Genomic DNA, 16,688 nt, shown 5'->3' with positions numbered 1-16,688 from the left:
GCAGTCGTTTCGTTCGAGATGTGCGTTAAATCGTACGCGAAAGAAACGCAATTATTACACTGAGAAAAATGTCCGATGAAATATAATCGGATAATCCGATTATATAATAATATAATCGGATAATCCGATTATATAATAACAAACGGGTACATTCGATTAAATTGTACATCCGATGAAAAATATGATCGGTTTTTCGATCAAAATTTCATCGGATATAGTCATAATTTAATAGGAAAAATTAACCGTCGGAAACACAATTTAATTGGTTTGTTCGATGCAAATTTTTCTCAGTATACAATTGCATCGGCGACAGCTACGGAAATCTCAATTCTGATTTATCGTTGCGGGAATTGAACAACAAAGAGCGGGCAAACTTGAAAGAAATCGTTCCTACGAAACGCCGACGCATTGGCAGGATGCTGAGCGAATCACCGGCCAAATTAAATCGTGACATGCATCCATATAAAACGTCCTACTTAGAAAAACCAATTGATACGCAAATATAAAAAGAACGTATAAAAATAAATTGATAAACAAATATAAAAACGTAAAATCAATTAATATAAAAAGCATAGGAAGCTTATCAAGCAGATATTATAATAAAATAATTTCAGGTGAGGTTAATTAATATACAAATTTGTTTCTTCCATCTTTAAGTGCCGATTTCATTTCTTAAGTATATCCCGTTATCTCTATAATATATTTTTACCGCGCCAGGATGCACCCACCGTTTTGTATCTTCCAAGTATAAACTGAGAAATACGGCAGTAAAGAATTATTTTAACTATAGAGTACATTATTGTGGACGTGCTCTCTCTCTAAAAATTTCAAGAAAACCAGAGGCAGAGCCTCAGAATAATTTTCAAGACTCTTGAAAGGGCCTTAAAAAAAACACCTTCCGAGCAAACACCGCGCCGGTGGAGGAAATGGGTCAAGCGACAGTCGAGGCTAGAAAATCCAGCCGGCTAGTCAGCTAGCTAGCTAAATCCAGCTTGCGACAAAAAGCGCAACGAAGCGCGATGCAGCTGCTGCGCTGCATCGCGTACGATGCGGACCCTTTTATCGCGTTACGCGCGCATCGGAGGAGACTTCGACCTTTCCCGCGGCGGCGTGCAGCCCCTACCTGTGAAGCAAGAAAGCTTCAGAGGATATCTGTGTATCGGTCCTCACGGTGGCATTTCGCAAGACTTAAGGGGGCGTCCCTCGTTATATCGGGGGCTTCTTTGTCGACGTCAGCGGCAGTCGTGCTCGGTTTAACGAAATAGGCCGCGCGGATAATAAAAAAAAAAAAGGGAGGGAAATTAATCAAGCCAGAGAAGAGCGGAAGAATAGGGTTCGCGGCGATCTCTTGCGATTAGACCTACTGATTGCTGCGACTTGCGCGAGATTATCTCGATATTTTAAGATGCTCCATTATCAGAATACAATTGCGTTTGATTATATAAAAGACCGTTAAAAAATAAGATATAATTACAATATTACGAAGTGCTTTTATTCTACGTAATTTATTTTACAGGATAGAAAATAAAAACAGGGAATATGAAGGAAAACACTAAATTACCAGTGACAAAATGAGTGCCAGTTTTAATGGAATAATCCACTAATTTGCTGTGCGCGGAATTATTGCATTTTTATTATCACCTCACTGTACTATCTCGTTTGACCACAAAAGATTCATTGGCCGCTTACTGGAATTCAACACTGACAAAAAATTTTTTCAAACTAAGTAAATAGATTTACTTAAAATAATTTTTTTTATACTGAAGTAAATATTTATTCTGTTTAAAGACAAATGTCAAGTTTCAAGTAAAACTATGTATTATATTAAGTAAATTAATTTAAATCATTATATTTTCTACATTCAAATAAAGATTTCACGAGATATAGAATACTATTTATTAAATAAAATAATTGTTTTTGTTAAATAAGAAATCCAATTTTCTTCGCTGTAAAAATTACATCTCGGTAAACATTTTATGGAATTAAAATAAAATTTTGTAAATGTAAAATTATCTATTCTTTGATGTTTGATAAATACTTGAATTAAAGCAACGCATGTTTTAATTTGTTTATTACTTTATAAATTTAAGTTAATAAGCTATTAGGAGCCACCTAACGAATAATTTTCTTGAGTGAGGTAATATTTTTTGGGATTAAGATATTTTTTATCAGAGTACACTTAATGTTCAGTTTGTGTTACCGTAACGGAAAGAGCCTCCCTCGGAGCGTTCTCGCGGGTAGCAATATCGAGGATAACAGATACCCATCGACTTTCCCTTCAACCCTTTCGCCTCTCTCTCTCTCTCTCTCTCTTGCTTTCTCGATCTGTTCTCACTCTCGAATACACAGAAAAACCATATCACACACGGTACGTGTGACCAAGAGTAAACACGGCACCGCCGAGAGACGGTGTAAATGTCAGAGGATCAAGCGCTCTCTCGATACACAAAGCGGCACGTATACTTGACGATATTTATTAAATACGTCATCGCGAAGATCGGCCCATCGCTCAAATAGAAATCAGATCGGCGAGAAATCGCCCTGGAAACTAGATGACGCTCCGAAACGCGCCGATGAAGTGGATTGTTTTCTCGCCGAGGACCGAGATAAAAGATGACGTCGGGTTTCTTTCATGACGTGGAAATGTATAAGAAAATTACAGATTATCGTCGCGAAGAAAAAGTGGAAATATTTATGCGATAACATATAAGAAGTCTTCGATACGCACAACGAGAGACAATAATTCAATTGACAAGAACCGAGCCTATTAAATTAAGAGCCTAAACCACGAATACGTAACCCGACACCCAAGTGCTGCAATTTTCTTTTCAACACTACCCAGTCAAGTTTTAAATATGTGTAACAAAACTTTTCGCGGCTGAATTCAAAATTAATAACGCTGTAATATTTCAAAATATGCGAGAACTTCACAACTCTGTGTAAAGTTATAAAACTACGAGGTACCAACGCGTTTGTACACACACAGGGTACATCGATCGTTCAGCGGACTTACGTTTCTTGTTGCCTAGTCGGCGCAAGAACTTGCAGAACTTTTTATAGGCAGTGTTGGCCTCTTTGCCACCCAGTTCCACGGCGCTCTTAGGACGTTCGGTTTTCTGCCCGGTCGCTGTCGGACAGAATTTTGGGTATCGCCACTGCTGACACGGCTCCGACCAATCGAGATTGTTTGCTGGCGCCATGATCTACAGATCGATCAATTACTGAAACGTCCCGCGGTATATCGCAACTACGCTTCGCTTTTATCCCGTCTCATACTTTGGAATATCGAGATTGGATTTTCATCGCTTCGCTCGGTTCTTCAAAGTGCGAGACCAGGGTCTCGGCTAGTTTTCCGTAATTAATTATGTCGCATCACAAAAATTTTCTTCTATCGTTTCTTCCGTCTGTTCCTTCTCCGCTATTAATTTCTCTATTATGTATTCTATTTTTATTTTATTTTATTGTTTTTTATATTACAGGTTAACGCGCTCTTTTTAAACGCTTTGAATCACAGACGGAAATTATTTTCCATTACGCATGTATAATATATTTAGAACTTGCGACTTGTCGATTTTAATGTCTTTGTTCAGAGAATTTAATTTCCGTTCGAACAATTTTACGAATATAATTCTTGTAGATTTTTCATGTGCAACTTATTTTATACCAGCTACATATCACGCATTCCAGGTTGCCTTTCCAGGAACGTTTCTAGTCGATGGTATTTTTGTGAACTCGATAAATATTTCTTATCCGAGAAAATAGTTTCCACAATATTCTTCTTCAGACTTGCAGAATCGGCGATTCTTTCAAGTCGAATTTCACGAGGCTCAAATATCGCGAATGTTCACGAAGTACCAAGTTCAATAACCGTTTATGTTTTCTTTTTCGAACTAACGATTTCTTGTCCACGTAGGATCGTCGAATATCTATTCTCGATCACCGTTTACACAAAATGCTCGAAAAAACTGGCACTCGGGTTTCATAAAGTCCCACGTCGTCAATTCTGTACAATTCGCGTTTATTATTCGGAGTTTTGGCATAGAATCAGAAAAGCCTTGTTCATATTGTTTCCAACACTTCACTGTTCTCACAAAACTTAGTGATGCATTTCCTTGACACAAGTTGCGATTACTTCGACAATCGATCGCCCCAATGTTCTCGGTAAATATTTGTCAAGCTTGATAAAACTCGCCAATTATTACCGATATACTTGAAATCGGTTTCTCAAAGCTCGAGATCTTTCGACGATAAACCGATTACGATCGACGCCGCGATAGATAACTCCGTTCTTCGATCCACAAGAATCTCCACTTACATTGGAATTAGCAGGGCGTCTCTCACACTTTTTCCCACAAAATACTCCGATATATTAAACTGGTACCGCTCAAGTCCGCCTTTTCCAGGATAATTCCGATCCGCCAGTCTCTTCGCGGGGGAAGATCGCTGTTCGATCTCGGGCGCCCGATTCGAACTCGTAAAGAAATTCCCTCCTTTCCTTCCAAGGTGTAACGCCACTAATCCATTAGGATCGCGATAACGACGGTCGGCGTTTCGCGAGCGGATTAATAAAGGCGGAATCGCGATGCGAATCACGCGTGTCGCACGGGACCACCGCGGGTGTCGGGGCCCGGAGCCGACTTACGCGCGTAAGCAACTGCGTTGACTCGCGACGGGCCACCGGCACGCGACTAAGGCGAAGCCGCGCCGCGCCGATCGAGCCGTCACGTCACTCGCGCCGGGCGTTCAAGGTGGTCGCGGTGGGGGAGCACAGCGCCGGTACAACCCCTTTGTCTCTTCCAAGATATTTCTGTCCGCATAATAATTATAATCCTCTGCGCGGTAATTATCGTCTGACGCGCCTTGCCGAGAATGGATTTTATTTTATCTCGGGGCACAAAAAGGAACACGTGGAATTTGCGCTTCTCATTCACGCGTCCCCCCTCCCGGGGAAGCTTCTTCTCGGACTGGTTTTTTTTTTCGTTCGGTTCAAATCAATTGATTGCCAGATTGAATTGTCGCAAATCGGAGTAAAATCTCAAGTGAATTTTCACGAAATCGTAGGGTCGAATTACAGTTTTTCCAAGTCAAGAGTCTGGGCGTCGATATTGAACCTCTGTTGACTAACAGTAAAACAGTAGAGGTCAAGATTATAGTTCTCCGTTATCGTGTACAACCGAGCCCGCACGTGGCAGAGGTGGGAACGAAAGAGGGATGGCCGGAAGAGAGCGGGCGTCTGGCTGAGAAAGTGAATAATCGTGTCGGTCGCGTCCGAGCCGTTAGACTTTCGTCCGTTCCGCGTGGGAATTTGCGCTGCCGATTCGATTATTGATAAGGCGAAATAAGGCGAGCAGCCCGCGAAACGGTACGATTGTAGATGAAGAGATACCGCTTTTGTTAGATCGATTTCCGGCGAGCCTCCTACGAGTCGTGCACGGCGGAATTGAAATTCCGGATCCGCAAGAAGTTGAAATCGGGCAAAAGCGAATTAATTCGCGTTCCACATTTAGCACGTTCACGTGTGATATATTGCCGACTCGTGTGATAACATCTCTTTTTCTCTCTCTTTGAGGAAACTCTTTCTGTATTAAATACAATAAATGTAGGACACACGAATATGGATCGCGGTGCGCTCGCCACGTGCACGCAGATAATATATTTTAATACACAAGTATGTCAAGTGTGCGATAACGGTGTTAAACATTCGATAATTAGGAAATCAGATGTGCAATGAGATATGCCTTTCAACATTTAGTGCTCCCTTACGTGGTAAAATTATAGAATTGATGAGATAAAAAGAACAACGTTTTTTCTCTCCGCAAAAATTGCTTCGCGGAAATCGTTATAAGACGATTGTATCGCGCATCGATAATAATATTTTTTCTCGTAATGTCGCAAGCGTGACTCCTCGGAATGACCGGGATATCCTGCAACTCTGGTTGCTTCAGTTCCACGATGGAGAAAATTTATAAACTTATTAGGCTGGAAGAAGCGGGAGTTTCATTCGCGATCGACGCTCATGGTGCGGCGCTCTATGCAAAATCATCCAGATGTGCTATAAATATTTCTATCACGTTCGATTAAGCCTTACGTCCATTAAACGAGATGCCCAGATTATGACAATGACGTATATCGATAATGTCGCAATAATCTCCAATTTTAGTATGTATCCTTTGTCGTCATAAGGAGACATATTAATAGCTTGCATTCAAAGTTATTAATAATCGTCCGTCTTATTTAGTCGAGCTCGATATACTGGCTCGTGACAAATTTGGTAAAACAGAACAAATCAGAGAATTTATATGACGTGCGTGCGACAATACATTTGTATTCGCGTTGTTAATATTTTTTTTATAAAAAATTTTAATTGCTCGAAAAAGAAACCGAAAAAGTAGAGAGAAAGCGAAGGCGACGTGGTATGAAAAATTGAATTCGCCCAATTCTCAAGTTTTTTTAATAAACAATGTCGTGAATCAGGACCGATATGTATTCAACAATTACATTAGGACAGGCCGTCGTTTAATAAAATGTTTATTTGTATTAAAGTTGTTTGCATTATATTTTTGTTGAATGAGTATTAAAAATTTGCCTCATTAATATTATTGTCTCCTTTATTTCTTTCGGTAAAATCTTACGCTCGATTGTTTCGACATAACATTTTAAAATAATAAAGTATCTGGTTTTTATAAATATCCATTTTAGTTGGCGCAATTTAATGATATCATTACTTTTGTAGAGAAGATACTTTTGTAAAGAAGATAAAAATGTTTTTTTCCTAATAAAATATATCTAAATAATTTTACATATTATTAAGTTATACAATTCTTGATTGAATGGCGCTTACACTTGGCGTCTTTTTTACTTTTTTTCAAAAGGTTACTTTTTAAGGTTTGTGACAATAAATTTGTATTTGCGTTAACATTTTTTTTTCCTGAAAAGAATCGACTTCAGGTTGGTCGAAAAAGAAACCGTAAAAGTAGAGAGAAAGTGAAGACAACGTGGTATGAAAAATTGAATCCGCCTGATTCTCGCATTCCTGTGTTCGAGTAAAGCGAGTGAAACGAACACACGCCGATATCGTGTACGTTGAACGAAGCAGGTTAGAGTATTCGCTATATTTAGCCGCTGAAAGGCGATAACATCGTTATAGCACACAAACAAACGGCACACATGAGCAGCACCCGCGCCCCTGCGCACGTCTTCACGAGGAGAGATAATGATAACGAAGGAACGCGGACGGCACGGGGTGAGCCTTACGAAATCAATCAAATCTGTCGGAATACAAACAGATCTGCAAATGTATTGCTAAAACTTGACTGATTTGTAAACTAAATTCCATAGTAAAATTTGCAATATAAATTCCTCAAGTCATGAAAAAAGGAGGCGAAAAAATTCGTATATTTCCAAGTTTATCAAAATTAAGATAAGACGCTTCTGTAAACAGATTATTCCTGTTACGCGTGAAAATTGTTATCGTTTTAACGACAGGTAATTCTTTCGTTTTCAATAATTAACGCTTTCGATGAATTCGTTGTTTACGAAAAAATTATCGCGCTCCCTCCGTTCGATTTTTTTCTGTTAATTTTATCCCCGTCAGATAAAAAATTATCTCTAATTTTTTTATCTGACGGGGATTAAATTCAAAGCTCTTGGATAACTTTTAATCGGTATTAAATAACTCGTTCTCTCTTTCGCATTTGCTCAGATATCGAACGGCGAACGGAGGCATAAGAAATAAATTCTGACGAAATGATCGGAGTGTTGAAAGAAAGCGAGCGCAAAGCCGATTCTGACTGTCGATTAGTTATCGCGGACGGTGCTTCAAGTGGCTGCCGTCTCTCTCTCTCTCGCCCGTCTCCATCTCTTTTCAGCGAGACCTGGAAATCGGCCAGCACGATCTTAGCGACCCGCATCCGCCGCTTGATGACGACATTATTCCGGATCTAGATTAGTGTAATGTGAACGAACTCGCGAATGACCGTTCTAAAAATTTCGGTCGTTTCGTTCAAAGACCGTTTGCCGAGAACGCGAGGCGTCTCACAAAATTACTGGATATTTTTCTCACTGCGGACCTATCGATCAATTTCGAACCAATATTTCCCGAACGAAAATGTTCTACTCATAAATTCCTCGAGCAAACGATGGAATGTTATCGTTTGTCTATACATTCGACAATGTAGAAACACGAGAGAAGTGAAAGAAAGAGGACTGCGCTCGTTAAATTCTTGCGTCAGATCTTCGTCTTCGATGTCGTCGGTCAAAGAGTGTATCGGTAAGTAACGAGAATAACCGTACGTAAATGTTGCACGATCTATTTATATCGCCGATCAGCTGCGCAAATTGGTCATAACTCAATTGCCAGACCGGCTGTGTCGATCAAGCTTCGTCGCGCAGAAACAGACATTACAATGTAAATCCCTTTTGGCGATACGTCGGCGACTATCGATTTTAACATCTTGCGATTATCGTGCAATACATTAAATTAACTTCTATATTAAATGTTATATTTTGGTTCCGTTTTCATCTTCTCTCATTTTCTTGTTTCTTCTATTACACATTAAATGAGACGTGTGTATACAATTAAATTATTTTCGATATATTTGCGGATTTCGATGCTTTTTGCGTACTGCATGCTTTTTCCGCCTCACGTCGTATTTATGGACAGAGCGGGCTAGATTGAGTCGAAAAGTCTTCTACCATTTTGCAATTTTCGCAATAGTTATCGAGTTATTACTTGTTGAAAATCGCTGTCTTGGCCCGACCCTCCGCCCAATTCAAGCTCGCGGCGAGATGCGGCCGTCCCGCGATTGGCGTTGCTAGGTGCACGGGGAATTGTTTATGACACACGGCAACGGCTACGTATAATAAACAACTCCCGCGCGCCTAGCAACGCCAATCGCGGGACGGCCGCATCTCGGCGCGCGCTTCAATTGGACGGTGGGCTGGGCTAAGACAGCGATTTTTAATAATTAATAACTCGTTAACTATTGCGAAATTTGCAAAATGGTAGAGGACTTTTCGACTCAGTCGAGTCCGCTCTGTCCGTAAATAAGATATGAGGCGGGTATTATATAACATCCTGTTTAAACATAAAATAAGATAAATAAGATAAAGTAATGCCCATTAGTGGGCATTGGTGTACATGATTTTGATCAGCGGTTTACCCCTCGGTGCAATTATTTTCTTCATGCCAATCAATTTTTTGTTAGATACCAAGTGATAATAATACTGGACTTTACTTCTTAGAAAACGCGAGGCGGTGAATAGCAGATTACCATTAAATGTTGCGATTATTACAATAAGCGATATATCTCAGACAGCAGAAAAAATTACTGCACGATTCAAAGCACTTGAAATTCTATTACGTACATTACGATATATCTATATAATAGATATATCGTAATGTATCAAAAAATCTGATTACATTAAAAAACAGATATCGATAATGTTGATGCTATAAAGCAAGCTGTGTCTTGAAATGTGCATTACGTATCGCCGTTAAAATCGTAAGATTCTGATTTAAAAAAGAATTGTTCCCGATATATTTAAAAGCTATGACGTTTATTTCCTCACGCTATACACACGAAGAGTGCGTGATTACTTATAAAGATAGTTCCAAGGAAGAATACACGAGCGTCGTATACAGGATATGCGGTTTAACACACTGACCCTGACGCAGCGTGAATTATCGATTGCAACGCAGATATATCGCAGTTATGCCGCGCTGTGTGCCCTTCAATGTGTAACAGATTATTATTAAGCGCGGTTTCTGAGAGCGGAGATTAAAAGGACGCGGCATCCTTCGACCGTGGAGCTCTCTTATTCATCTGAGACGGCGGAAAGAATTTCCATTCTCTCGCGATTTTATAACGGTTTGCGATAGCGGTGTATTCCCAGTTTCTGTTCGAATAGAATATGCTTGAGACAAAATAAAGCACGCAATTATGTTATTATCTGTGTCTTTAGCGTAACTAACTTTATTTTTGCGTTGGTTCAAATTAATCTTCGATCTTGAAAACACAATCAGCCCGGAAAACTATCGTTTTTAGATAAGATTACGACCAACAGCACGTTCCAGGCTACTTTGCTGACCGCGCTGACATGGCAAATTATATAATTTGCATATTTTTATTTAAATGCAAAGTAATGTGCGTCAACGGAAACAATTTTGACGCAAGATGCGGCAATGTGTACGTGGCATCTGACTTTTCGTTCGCATTACGTATACGCGACGAGTCGCGGAAATCGCTTAGCGTTGTATTTAGCCGGACTCGTTTCAAGACGTAATTTTACGCCGTTACGTAATCGTCGCACAATGCGAAATTCGCGTCCTACGGAAAAAACAAATATATGTTAAGACGAAAAGCGAGTGGAAAACCGCTGACCAAAATCTTGTACACCAATGCCCACTAATGCTCAGTTTTGGGTATTATAAGGCATTACCTTATCTTATTTTATCTTTATAATACCCCAGCAAGGCCTAATGCCCAACCTAATGCCGAAAAAATGTCCAAAAAAAAACAAAAAATGCCTAGTAATGCTCAGTGTAATGCCGTAAATCTATACACCATAATACCCTCTGCGGTTTCCCCTCGAACGAAAGTAATGTAATATATTAATTGGTATTTCTCTCATAACTTCGATTACTCTGGTAAACTAAAATGTTTAAAATTTATTTCAGTTTAAAATTTATTTAAAATATTCCAGCCATCAGTTTTTAACAAATCAGTAATTAAAATTTTACGAAATCACTGCTTGCACTTTCATTTATCACTCTTTTCGGTTAAATTCTCTCTAGTGTTCATTGCATAAAGAAACTTCTAAGTATAAGAAATATATATATGTATATATATATATGTATATAAATGATACCGTTCAGAGAAACTTCGGACAAAGGTCTCGCGAAATTTCGCTGATTCACGCTTCTTTTTGCGCCATCTTTTGTGAGCGCGTGCGGTACCGTGCAAATTCGCTCACGCGTGCCTTTGTCCGTATATACCGAGAGTCTAGAAACGCAGTGTCGGAACCAGTTATTCGGGAAATTAACCGCAGACAAGCGAAGTCTTTTAGCAAATGTGCGTGACTCCGCGGAATTTCTACTGACACTATTTACATCTCCATTTCCGTGAAATCGGTAACTAGCGTTGGTCGAAACGTTTTACGCACCTGTTACAGTACAATGTTTATTCAAACAGAGAGAGAATGGAAATGTTCTATCCGATTGCATGAACAATCCAATGTTTAACGTTTGGCACAGTTTCATAACGTCGTTATCGATTCGGTAAACGTTGATCAAATTTTTCGCATGCCTGAAACTTTTTGCAATTAAAAACATTACTTCTTATTTTGTTTATAATCACATTATGACCATAAAGTTTTAACACATATTTACTCTAGGAAACAAAAAATGAAAGAACAAAGTCCGAATTTAAATGTCAGCAAACTGTGTGAAGAGTTCATTCGAGTAAAATGACAAAGTCCATAGACGGAAAAAAAAGCTGTTGAATTAAAACAAAAATTAAGTTGCGTTAAATTTAACGTTAACGTCACGGGCTACGACAAACATAAATAAAATTCACTCAAGTATATTTGCCATGGATTTTAATTTTAAGCGTTGAACTAAATATCCAGATTATTAAGAAACTGATGTGTTTCATTCATTAATACTGATGTTGTTTCAACGATTTTATTTCAATTACACTGATCTTGTTGACGCAACATAATTTTTTTCCCGTGACCTTCGTTCTATTTCTCAAAGTGTATCATTGTAATAGTTAAACTCAGATCGAAAAAAAAGGACAAGAAAAGCAGGTATTCCGTTATCGTGATCTTATCTTTCGACACACGTCAAAATGAATAAATGAAGAAAGTGCAAACGAAGATCAGATCAAATAGAAATATGAACCACTACGATAACACGGTGGATTACTATGTGCACGTGTCAAATTATGTATACAACACACATACACGCGTATATGCACAGATGTCTCATCCTCGTGACTTTAATTTTAATAACAGATTCTCTAATAAATTTGAAATTCACGTCTCCTTATAGCTCCAAAAATATCGATATTTTCCGAGTGATAAGCAATTTGCATCCGCAACAGCTAACAGTTTCTGATATGTTTAAGAAATATTGTTCCTTTGTTTTGGATAAAAGAAATAACATGAACAAATATAATGAAAATACAAGCTAACTTTCCGTGACATCTCAAATTGCGAAAAGTTACTTCAACTACACAATTTTCTAGTTCTAGAGTCTTTGGAATTTAACGATTGTTCCGCTCTTTAACTATGTTTAAATAATTTTTTAATCTGAAAGTTTAAGCTTTATTTTTGAAAAGTAAATTATTGTACTTTACAGTGCAATTATCTATCTGCCTTAACATTATCACTGCGCTGTCGTTTTGCAAATTCTAGTTTTCCTCTATTTTTCATCTTCTGTAATTTTTTGTTGGATTTCCGTAAATTTGCTGATTTCTAATAATCGTTAGCCTTGGCAGAAAAGTAGCGTAAGCACCTAGCATCGTCATAGCTGCGGGAAATATCGGCACCTGTCGCAACGGGCGACGTCAGATGCGACGTCACAACGCGAGTGTCTTGATCGTTTGCCAATAATTCTGATTTGTCGTCACAATGGAGGCGGTTGCTTTTCAAAACTATTACATAAATCTCAACGGCAGGTATAACGGATCGTATAGCCGAAAGGTAAAGTACGAAACTATAAAGCAGGAAGACACTGTAAAGTATTCAGAAAATATTAGCCATTCGCGAGAAGTGCCATAACAGAAGATCGTCTTTTCTACAGCAAAACTTGAGCTTGCCGTGACTTTTATAAGTGTAAAAAGAAATGTAAAGGTTGGAAGTATTATTAAGTATACATCATGCCGAATGGATTACGATTACGGAGGGAAAGTATTTTATTATGTCTCGCTGCGCACAGATTCACGTGTAAAGATTCATTAAAATTTCAATGAGTAAATGTCGCTTAATGTGTCTATAGGTGCGCAAACAACGCGGTAAAATCAATTCAAAATTGTGCACATGTACATTCGTATAGTTTCTTGGAAACGTCTTCACGTTTTTAATGCGAGAGATTTGCTCGAGTGCATTCGAGGAATTAATCGGGATAATGGAGCTGAGGTCATTCATTTTTTTTCGATCTTTTTTTCAAGTAAACGATAATGCCGTAACTATTAATAGACCGGGCCGCCAGGCGATATAAACGGCAATATACGTATCAACGCGAGTCTCTGTTCAAACGTGCTATTTTCGCGGCCGAAAAATCGGCGCGCTTTCAATATGAAACAATTAATGATATCAAATCACATTAATACATAGGATGGCCCTCTCTCTCATTTGATTAAGTAGTCAAAAGCTTAGTTATAAGTTTAGGTTTAAGTTTAGATTAGGTTAGTTAAGAAATATTTAGAATAAGTGTGTGGCGTACGTCGGAGAAAATTTGTAGAAGATTGCAACCCTAATTTCGAAACACATGTCTAATAAAAAATATATACTAATTTTTGTTAAATATTACTTGCTTCTCTCGTATCGACATTTTATCTTATCTTATCGGATTTGGCGAAAGAGAAAAAATAAAATTGTCACAGAAAATACTTTTAACATGTCATCGACAGCGAAAGTTCGATGAATTAAACGTGAATCAACAGACGAAATATAAGAAATTCGGTGGAAAATTACAACTTGTAAAAATAACAAGAAGAATAGCGCGGTATGAAAATTTGTATTTACATTGGCGGCTTGCAGGAGCGTCATATTTATACAATTCTAAATAAATCGTCTGAAGTCGTGCATAATGCAGTTTCAATCCATGTCACTCTAACGTTGCCGAATTGTAGCATGCAGCTCAAGATATTTGTTAAATTTTTTTTGTTGGCAAGAAAGAAATGATAAGAATGGAAAAATGATAAAAAAAATTGAAGTTTTAAAAGAAGGTGATTTCTGCATTATCGACATACACTGATTGTACTTCGCCGAAGAGTAGAAAAAGGTTCTTAGTCATGATCTTTTTCTGCAGAGATCGCAACGTTGAAGACTGGTCGTTCATTAGTGCTCGTGTTCTAATAACGCTACGCGAGTCATCTATTAACACATCTTACAAGTTCACGCCGCTCACGATGTGCACGTAACTTGGTGTAATCAACATATGGCACGACAAAATCATCATAAACGTTTAATATTATTAACGATAATCGCTAAAAAAAGACAGATTTTTTTCAGATCCTTTGGAAAAATGAACCGAGCTCAACCATAAAGATAAAACATTTTACACATAAAATGATGTAATTATGTAAAATTGTTCCATTTTCCTTACATATAATTTATATGTAATGACAATTATTTTTTGTTTGGTTAATCATGTACTCGCGTCAAATAATTCTTTATGGTAATTATTCTTTGCGTACAAACAGACTTTATAATATCAAAAGCTTAACAAGATTCATAGTTGTTCTAAAGAAATGAATTGGTGGACTTTCACGTTGTAATAAATATTACGATTAGGTTTAATTTTCGGCAGTTTTCGTGGCGGAGAATTGCCCTAAACTTTGCAATCATTTATTCACTTCCTAGAAATCTCAATTTAATGTTAAAATCGCGAAATAATTAAAATATAAAAATTATCCAAAACTTTAGGGAACTTTTTGAAAAAGAAAGTACTTACTATTTTATAATAAATAACAGAGCGCAACTATCTCTAGTGGGACCTATGGCCATTACTATAATGTCTAAAATGAAAATATCTTCGGAGAATTATACAGAGGGAAGCTAATCAGTTTGTAGTGCCACCTATCGACAATGGTTTAATGTCATGAGATGCAACGTTGCTCGACAATGAGTTACCAGTATGGAAGTTTGCACAGCTGAAAATATTAATTTCGTTCCCCCACCAAATTCCAACACTGGAACATTTGCCATTGCGCCTGCAACATTTTTATATTTTCCTATTTTTGAAACGCGTCACTTTTTAGAGATCTTTTAAAAAATAAATACGTTGACGTCACACAAATTAATAAACTATCGAAGGACAATGTACTCTCTTTCCTTGAACTACATTTTGATACGGTTTACCTGTGCGTGTCTATGTGAGTTTCGTGAAAAAAAGATTCTGAAAAAAAAAACCAGTTTGTCACAACCTCATCCGTGCGCGGAAATTGGCCTGCTTTGTTATCAAGTTCATTCGTATGATACCACAAGATGACGCACAAGGGTGGCGCCACACGACTGGCACGTGTCGCTACTTTTAAATACGGCATTTTCGGAGAGTCTAGGACCAAACTCCGATTAACCGGCAAGGAATTTAATCGACAGAATTACTCAAAGCAAAATTTCTAACTGTAAATCACAATTTTTTATTTAATTTTTTTCTATATATCAAACAAAAAAGTCAATAATTCTCTCCACGTACCTGTTAAGTAAATCGTCGAATAAGGTAAATAAGTTAATCGGAGATCGAAATCACATCTTCATTCGGAAAGTTAATTAAAATGTGTAAATGGTTTCATTAATATCATAAATAAATTTCTTTTTTTCCAGTTATTTTATACCTTTACTAATTCTGATAGCATTATAATTATTCATCGTTGGCATATTATTAAGTGATTTTAATCTAAATAAACTAGTATTTAGCCTATTGTTTCTCAAATTCAAAACAAGCGCGTGGATGGATTCCCTTCTCTCCTGCAGCTTAGTCTAACTTAAGCCAATTTTAGATTAGGTTCCAAAGGGCTTTGCCCCTTTGCCGCCCACGCGTGTTCACTTCTTATCTTTAATAGATACGTCTTCGAAGTTTTGTTTTGTACAAAAAGCATTCTTTAGTCATATATAACTTTCGAATAAACAATGAACAATCGCTGAAACTTTGGAAAGGTTATTCAAGTGACATATATAATGTGAAAGTTTTTTAAAGAGATCCCCAAAAATAAATCCTTGGCAGAAAATTTCAATCAATACACAGTGCAATATTTTCACCGACGTGACCAAATTTTAAGATGTAAAGTTACCAATTTTTAACTTCTATCTTACGAATCTAATTGGTAAACTATCCTATTTATTTATCAAAAGTAGCAGATATTAATGGAATTAATTTTTTGTTGATAAAAAGTACATGTTCCAATATGTTACGATTTATGTATTATATACATATAGATTTTTGATTATATAAAAACATAAGTGTCTTTATTAAAATGGTATTGAATTTGGAGTAGTATTCCATGTAATAATCGTGAAGTTAATAAAGCTAAGTAACTATTTTATCTTACGTGGAAAGAATGAAATGAATTAAACAGTGCCTAAGAAAGCTGCCAGTTTTATTAGCATAAAATGCACATATGTTAATTTATAAAATAAATATAAAGAGTCCATAACTTGGCTGATTGCAGTGATTTATATCTTCGTACCCATAACTATCTGAATTTGCACGATATAATCGACGAGTTTTTAAAAACTGTTAAATACCTACACTTTCTAACATTAATAATTATAACTGTACTTTCAAGGAAATTACTTTCATGATAATATCTATACCGAGAATTCTTCATGCATTCTTCATATCCTCCTCACCGAACCGTGTAACCAGCCAAATTTTCGTTTTCAGATTTTCGATTAAAACATCCCAGGTAGAAATCTGCCTCAATTTGCCGAGATTAAGTACAGGGCCTGGATAGAAAAAT

General features: G+C 37.4%; 1 protein-coding gene across 3 annotated transcripts in view; it reads right to left on the bottom strand.

The window, feature by feature from the left end:
* The window catches only part of LOC105563629 (glycogen synthase kinase-3 beta), a 49,239-nt gene that overhangs the window by 18,343 nt on the left and 14,208 nt on the right, over positions 1-16,688 (bottom strand). For 2 of the 3 annotated variants that reach the window (XM_012015367.1, XM_012015366.1), the window contains exon 1: positions 3,014-5,236. The exons of the other annotated variant lie outside the window; for it this stretch is intronic. In XM_012015367.1, the coding sequence (XP_011870757.1) occupies positions 3,014-3,200 (187 nt within the window). In that variant the 5' untranslated portion in view covers positions 3,201-5,236. Of the gene's footprint in view, positions 1-3,013; positions 5,237-16,688 lie in introns of those variants that run through there. 3 annotated transcript variants of the gene reach the window in all.

This window comes from Vollenhovia emeryi, unplaced genomic scaffold (assembly GCF_000949405.1).
Source record: "Vollenhovia emeryi isolate VEMERY1.0 unplaced genomic scaffold, V.emery_V1.0 DF939173.1, whole genome shotgun sequence".
Taxonomy (NCBI): Eukaryota; Metazoa; Arthropoda; class Insecta; order Hymenoptera; family Formicidae; genus Vollenhovia; species Vollenhovia emeryi.
The sequence above is the reverse complement of the archived record's forward strand: the minus strand, read 5'-3'. Positions and strand labels throughout refer to the sequence as shown.